Source organism: Eimeria mitis, genomic scaffold, assembly GCF_000499745.2.
Source record: "Eimeria mitis Houghton genomic scaffold, Emh_scaff1663, whole genome shotgun sequence".
Lineage (NCBI taxonomy): Eukaryota > Apicomplexa > Conoidasida > Eucoccidiorida > Eimeriidae > Eimeria > Eimeria mitis.
Genome location: NW_024015079.1, coordinates 1 through 7,686, shown reverse-complemented (window position 1 = coordinate 7,686; position 7,686 = coordinate 1). Strand labels below are relative to the sequence as shown.

Genomic DNA, 7,686 nt, shown 5'->3' with positions numbered 1-7,686 from the left:
ATGCTTGCAGTGAAGGTAATGAACGTAAAGGAATGGCGTGTTACAGGTCGTCTTATGAACTGTCTCTGCTGGTGCTAGCTTTGCAGCTAGGCCGTGTCAGCGTATCTTCATTTGGCGTACCCAAGGCAAATGCTTGCATGTAAACAACGGACGGCAAGCGGTTGCTACAGTGCTGCAGTCTTACACCGGACTCGAATTAGCGCTACGAAATTGCCTTAACAAATTTGCTGCAGGTGGAACTGCACGAGCTGGACCAAGACCGCAGCAACATCAGTTGCAACAATCGATGTTTTTAACGGTGTGAATGCGAGGTTTAAACTGTAGTGCGACCGCCATATGAAAGGGCTGAAAGTAGTCCATCAAGTAGACTCCTGGACTTCGCAAAGAAGCTAAGACAGAGCGCACAGGCGCACTTTGCACCCTAAATGACACTTAATGGCCACGAAGTTGGCCAAGCAGAAGCAGCTCGCCTACGGTTGCGCCCGCCTATTACACACTCGCAGCGTATGGATATCGCCTTTGGGCTATGCTTTGATTGGACAGTCATGTGGCGTCGGAGCCAGAGTATTTTCTGAAGTTTCACATATTTTGAGGTTCGGAAGTTCATCGGTACGTTACGAGGTTGTTGGTAGCGGCGCTGTTGTATGCTACTGAAAAGGGTGAGCAGGGGGCAAATGAACCGGGCAAATGTGGTGACGATCTTGAAACATCCATGACGCTTCCCTGGGGCTGCGTATGAATTCCCAAGCATGTTCGTATTGCCTGAAGAGCTACGCTTTTCCTACATTTTGCTTTGTTTTCGCATAACTACCTGCCGCAGCCGTGGGACTTTACGTCACCTTTTTCTGAGGAGAGTTACGGCAAGCGCTGCTGGTGTATACAACCAATCTTTATTTTGTTTTGAGTCAGTTGCCCTTCTCTGGGTACGACGGGGCCGTCCGGAAAGTCGGCGATGCAGCCAAGTCCCGGAGGGCTAGCCAACAATCCAACAAGTGAGATGGATATGTTTCATGCAGCGTTGATCAGGTGTTGTTCAGTGAGCCGCAAGTGTTGCGGAGTCGTCGTTCTATGTGCGGCAAGTGCTGCTCACACACTCAGCTTGTGTTGCTCCATGGTATGGCGGTCTAAACTTGTGCGTTGGGAGATTCCTTGGCATATGTTCATCCTATGTGCGAATGACTTGGGCAGAACCGGTTTGTAATACTCCCGCATTTGTCGAATTTTTAGTGCTAAGGGTTGCCTCTCCGCATGCCTTTCCGTCTGTCCTCTTGATTGGGCCGTCCAACGCCCAGGACGCTGCTCCTCGGTACAGCTCGGTACAGCTATTCTCTCCTGAACACGTGGGGATGTTGAATGCTATAATTTCTTCCCTGCAAAATAAGCTACTGCTGCCACAGGGCAACTCCCACCTAATACATAGCTGCAGGACAGGTAGTTTTGTATTGCTGTCTCTATAAGCATCTAGTCTCCCTTGGAGGGCGTTTTACTCTGCCGTGCCGAAGGGGCAGTGAGCTTCAGCGCGTTTACGCGAAGGCTAGTTGTAGCCGACAAAGAATGTCTCAAGTATTCCCCATTAGCCGACGACGCAGACGTTCGAAGACCGCTTTTGCTACACATGCATCCGCGTGCGCAAAGCTGCATCACATGGCTGCGGGGAGCTGGCGGGAGTGCTGAAAACAGAAGGCTGATCAAAGCTCACCTGTTGAGCATAACAGAGTCAGATACGGGTAGCGATAGTGCTTCTGGGCCAGTGCGCCTTAAGACCAACGCTTGCACAAATTCTGAGTCTGTACGTGCCGTCAGCGTCGTATGCAGTTTAGCATGCGACAGACGCTATAGTCAGGCCAAGCCTTGGAGAAACACTTTGTAGCGCTGCATCCAAATGCCCAGCACAGCTGCTGTCATCGAGATATTTGCTACTGTGCTTGGACAGTGCTCCTGTGGTGAGCTGGTAGACACGATTTACAAGGTTCTACGGGTGTACGCANTACTGTGCTTGGACAGTGCTCCTGTGGTGAGCTGGTAGACACGATTTACAAGGTTCTACGGGTGTACGCAGCAGTATCCTCTTTACCGAATCTGACGTTTTTTCACGCGGGAAGCGCGTTGCGTAGCGTTCCAGATACAGCATTCTGAAAGCTGAAATCCAGCCTGTGATGAGGAAGTGGCGGCTGCCCTCTCTACTGGCTCTTGAGAACAGGATCAGCACCTAGAGGGTTAGCTCGATCTTCTCTGGTTGCGCTTCACGTCACTTGCGGCTTACAAATGTGGACAGCTTCTGCATGCGCGCCAAAAGGGAATCCCTCTCCGCTTCTGCAAGATGGGCATACGCAAAATATACAACTTCCGGTGTTTCATATTGTGCAACTCCATAGCTGACAGTCAACGTGTTGAAACGCTTCTTAAATATCTGCAGTCGCAGTCTGAGACTAAAAACGTAGTGGCGGTCGGACCTAGTTTCATTACAGTAGTTTGAACAGCCTTTAACAGCTGCTGTTGTTGCTTCTGTTGCTGATGCAAAAGCTTCGCGAAGTCAGCTCGCACCAACTGTTGCGTTCCTTGGAGAAGGCGCACTCGTAGCAGGATTTCGAGGATGGTAGCTTGAAAACCCCTACAAATGGAGTCTGAAACCCCGGTAAATTCGGTGACTCTCTTAGTGGTGCTGTATGCTGAGCATGAAGGAGCACGCCCGGCGATACACTGGGGTGGGACTGATTGTGGGGATGAGAGTGATGGTGATTCTTCGACTGTCGTGGTGCTGTTAGGAGTCAGATGCTGCAGTAATAGGAGCGCTTTGCAGACAGAGAGCTCGTATTCCAGTCTTCCCTGGATCTGCGTCCTTGTTGAAGTGAGTATGCCGGGAGCCGCCGATGGATCTGACAATGGGCTTACTATTTCACCGTGGGCCAGTTTGCTGCCACCACAGGGCGTTGAAGTTCGCTTCGCTGGAAGCGAGCTATCCGGGTGTGGAATTGAACGCCCCTTTCGAGAAGTTTCCGATGCGCCATCTGACGTTTGCTGTGCCGGAGCATCAGACGGTTCTTGCGGAGCACAGCTAGGCTGCCTTAGTAAGTGATGGTACGCAGTATCGTCAGCGACGAATGCTTCTTGGTAGGATAAATCGTCTGCTGCGACTGAGCAGCCTTCAGCGTGTAATCCCTGCGGAGATCCTTCATTGCCGGGCTGCTTCCCTCCAACTCTAATCTCTGCGCATCCGGCATGCTGACGGACTACACCCCTGAGGTAGCGAACTACACATAATGATGCCTGAAAGGCGTCGGCAAGGGAGGTGAACGCGCAAGGCCTTAGATCCAGCTTTTTCAGTTGCGAGATACTGGCCAGGTATTCGGTGGATGTCTGCGTTTCACACGTGACTCCTCCTTCACGTTCCTGCAGGGTCTGCTGTGCGGATCCATCTCGACCAGTTAGAACGCTACCAGGTTGCTCGTCGCCTGTACTACCAACCGCAGGTCCTTCCGTGTCCGTCTTGCAAGTAGGGGGCGACTTACAGGAAAGAAGGTGTCGCTGCTCAGCGCTTCTATGATTGGAAGAAGTAATTTCTGAAGGTAATATTTCATCAGGAATCGCCTCCCCACGCATAGAGCTGGCTGGTGTCTGGTGAGTTGCTGGACAGTTCGGGTCGTTTGACGATTCCATCGTCAGACGGAACGACGGTATCGAAGTTTCCCCGCAGTGACCAGCCAAGAATACAACCAAATGAAAAAGCTCGCGGGGTTTTCAGTGAGAGATGAATGCCTTGATCAGACGCTCGCGGGCAACTTTGAGACCAGACAAGACGTTTGTATGTGTCGTGTGACACGCCAGAATTTGCACCGTGCCAAGGATACTAATAGCAAGGAAGCAGAAGCCTTGACACAAATTTCTTAAGACAGTTTCAACGAACTATTAAGCAAAGGTATTTCACGTCTCATTTCGGAGCAGCACACTGGAGTCGAAGCACCACGCCGCCGCATGCTCGCTTCATCGCCGACGGTGCTACACAGGAAACTCTGTGTCTGCCCCGAAAGGCCAGTTCAATATAGGATTCCTGTGTTTGGAGTTTTGCCCAAACGCCAGCCGTAATAATTTAAGGTAGTCCACTCTCTTGTATTCACCTCCAACATGCCAAAGAGACACCACCAGTGGGGCGTCCTCCAGCGGCTGTTACTGACTGGCCTGGGTGAGAACGGCGCACGCCTCTGATATATACTGTGCGGTATTGGTTAAATGCGCAGAAATAGTGGCAGCTTCCAAGAGAGTACACAGGCCTCTGGCGCCTCGAGTTCCACCGGGAGTATAGTGACCGAGGCCGGGTGTAGCGGTGTCGTCGCCCTTAGCCGAGGACCGCGAGTGCCCTACACTGTAGTCAAAAGAATTAAGGGCTTCAGAAAGCAGTTGACTTTCCCTCCGTTCTCAGGGCGTCCTGGGGACAGTGGCGCAGGGGCCAAGTGTGGCGTGTCCTCTGGAGTCGGTAATTTAACTTATACTCGCGTGCAGGCTGGTTAGTGAGGGCCAAGTTAGTGTCTAATAACGACTGTCTACAATGTCGATGGTGCTTTAGTCATACTTTTATTTGGGACGTTGGCCTGGCACCACACTGTAGAAGGAACATAATCTGCAGCCATAGCAGCTTTCACCTAATGTCTGACAGTAGCGCGCACTGCTGCAACATGAGTCTCAATTTCGGCCTAAATCTCCCCCATAGGGCGACAAATATTTGATAAGGGCAAGTTTCCAGTTAGGAGGCAGACATTTCGAGGAATTTCGAGTAATAACGATGTCATCGGAGGAATGTTCAATGCACTCGGCTATTACTTCTCGCCATTTAGCTGAAAAGCTGTTGTACTGTGATAAGCCGTGCATATTGGGTTGAATCTAAACAGAACGCACGGGTAGACGAAGACACTATGGGGGTTCTCACTGTTCCCATTCTTTTTCATTTAGCCAGATGAACTGTGAGCGGTCTGAAAAATTCCATCTANCTACTGCAGTCTTGCGGTAGGAGCAGTATACTGAACAACTGCCGACTCTTCCTCCTCCTGTTCAACCCCTTTTCCTCCAGTTGCACTTTGCAACTGAAGGAAGCTTCAAAGACAAATTTGAAGCATCTACCGGTTGCCAACCCGCTGCCGTGAGCTTTCGTATTTCTAGTGCCCCTGTTCCCCACATACTGCACTTTGTAATTGTAGTTGTAGTTGTTTTCCTTTTAAATTGGACTTTCTGTCGATTTGCCTACCAGGCAAATTCGAGCATTCGGTGCATCGTAGGCCGAGAACTCGGTGCATTCAGTGAGCCGTGCAAAATCCAATTTATAAAACGAGAGCCCTCAATCAGCCGAGGACTGCAGTGAGCTCCAGTAAAGTGGAGTTGGTGTCAGCTACTTTTCAAGAACTCTTATATTTATGAACTTCACTCTCCACGTGTCTTTGCACGGCTGCACAAAGGACCAGGCGCCTTTGTGCACAGGGCAGGGGCGGCGAGGTGGCGTCCCGTCATGAGTTACAGCGCCCCTTGCTGCAGCTCCTCCTGCAAGGCAACATCAGGTGTAAGCATAACCATGTCTCTGTCTGTTGAAGGGGCCACCATCATAAGCAATTGTTAAACATTGACTTGGCCCCCAGTAAACAGCCTGCGAGCACGTAGATATATACATACTTTAGACAGAGTATGCATCAAATTACAATGCATTGCCCAGCACATCAGAGACGCCTTCATAGCTCCTCAAGAGCAGTTCTCACACTTCATTGGGACTACCCATACTACCTTTTTCAGTAGCGTTGCATGCTGTGAACCATATTGTGCTTGCCACTCAAACCGAAGTCACCAACAGCGAAGTCGAAGGTACTGCGGTCCAGCCATCTACGCCAAAGTTGGAGCTCCCTGTAGCTGGCCAAGGGGAGTACGTTTCCACGGGTAGAGCTAATACGCCTTTCGCCACTCGTCACCTGGCAAGGCAGGGTTCGAATCAGAGGTTGTACGCCATCCGTATACACCTGATAAAGACGGTCTTTAAAAGGGAGCTCCGTCTAAGCAAAACCCCAAGGCGAGAAGACAATATGCACAAATATTATGCTTAGCCTAATATTTCAAGCCACAAGGGTTGTCCGGACTCAAGCCTCCAGTAACGACTGTGGGTCGATTGGCGCCAGCTGCCGATCCTTGCGGCTGTGGAATATCCAACTATCCGCGGCTGTAGACTTGTTTATCGCTGCAAGTCAAATCGATAATACATTTTACTTTAGCACAGCACCTCGGAAATCCTGGAAGGCATTTTAGTTCCTGGAACGCCAGCCAACCTTGTCTTGGGGCTCGTTGTGGNACCTCGGAAATCCTGGAAGGCATTTTAGTTCCTGGAACGCCAGCCAACCTTGTCTTGGGGCTCGTTGTGGCGTGACAAGCCATCGGCGTCGGCATTTGTAGAAAGCATCGCAGTCGCTGAAACTCAGATTGCCATTTTTGTTTTGCCCTTCTATTTAAGGCTGAGGAAGCAGAAGAGCAGCGCAGCAAGCCACCCAAGGAGGGCTGGATAGGTATCCTTCGATGCTGGGGCGATATATATCCTTCTGGAATGCACTGCATGAACTCCGAGAGCCCTGGCTCGAAGGGCACGGAGTGGCATGACTCGATAGATAAGCAGAGCCGGCGTGTAGCCGGTTCTGGCGAGCCTGCGGCTTGTGTTCCGGCGCAGAGCTCGTGTACAACAAAGAAGAATGCGGAACTAGACCGCCCACTCAACCAGCTCATCGTGACCGAGCTGGGTTGTAACGCTGGTGTCGTCGGAGGCTTAGAACAGGAAAATGAGCTCTCTAAATGCGTGTCAAGTGACGCGCGTTGCCAAGATTGCTGCCCGCGGAAGCGGGGCGCGTCGCATACCTCAGCCCCTGCAGAGTCCGAAGGGGCTACAGATATGGCCAGTGAGGGAGAACGAGCTAAATATACACCCCCCCGTGTAGAAGACCGAAACTCTGGGGTGCAGCCGAGGCCTGCTAAGTGCTTCAGATCAGCACAGGAACTGTCGTTCAGTGGAGGCGCACCGGCGGGGATTGCCGATCCACGAACCGAAGAGCACCATTTGGAAAATACAGGATTGGTNGTGGAGGCGCACCGGCGGGGATTGCCGATCCACGAACCGAAGAGCACCATTTGGAAAATACAGGATTGGTCTCAGTGACACCGGAGGAGACTCAAAACATCGACTCAGCTGAAGGTCTGCTAGAAGGGTCTGTCACGGGTGAAGTATCCAGCGACCAGCGACACTCTCTTTCCGTAAACCCCTCCGAGCTGTATCAGTCGGCATGGATTCTCGCCCCGATGGTGCGGATAAGCACCTTGCCATTCCGGCTAGAATGCCTCAAGTACGGTGCAGGTGAGGCTGGGAATGTTAATGTGGAATGTAGGCGAAAGTATCATTCAGAAGTATACAGAGGTTGCTGCTGGAGGGATAGTGCACTCGGGGCTTCTTGGGTGTGTTCCCAGACATTGTCTACTCAGAAGAAATAGTGGACAGAAAGCTCATTGATGCAAAGCGGTACATCAACAAGGACTTTGGAACTGTCGGTGAGTGCGCAGCAAGCCTTCCACATAGTACCGGCAAATGCGTTCTCCCGCTCCCCGGTTGCTTCCACACCACTTGAGAAGAAAGCGAACATGTCCAGAAACTCTTGGCTCATTTGTCGTACTTGTAGA

The 7,686-nt window shown here is 51.3% G+C and overlaps 2 protein-coding genes across 2 annotated transcripts; one reads left to right on the top strand and one right to left on the bottom strand.

Annotated features, from left to right (window-relative positions):
- Nucleotides 1-1,839: 1,839 nt before the first annotated feature.
- EMH_0041300 (uncharacterized protein) lies at nucleotides 1,840-3,657 on the bottom strand (the record flags this gene model as incomplete). The annotated part of the gene is made up of 3 exons (XM_038022336.1): nucleotides 1,840-1,872; nucleotides 2,264-2,313; nucleotides 2,454-3,657. 3 exons carry the CDS (start codon nucleotides 3,655-3,657, stop codon nucleotides 1,840-1,842), a joined length of 1,287 nt encoding a protein of 428 aa, XP_037878190.1.
- Nucleotides 3,658-6,568: 2,911 nt separating this feature from the next.
- On the top strand, nucleotides 6,569-7,171 carry EMH_0041290 (uncharacterized protein; the record flags this gene model as incomplete). The annotated part of the gene is given in 2 exon segments (XM_038022335.1): nucleotides 6,569-7,092; nucleotides 7,096-7,171. Coding segments are annotated over 2 exon segments (600 nt in total).
- Between the last annotated feature and the right edge of the window lie 515 nt (nucleotides 7,172-7,686).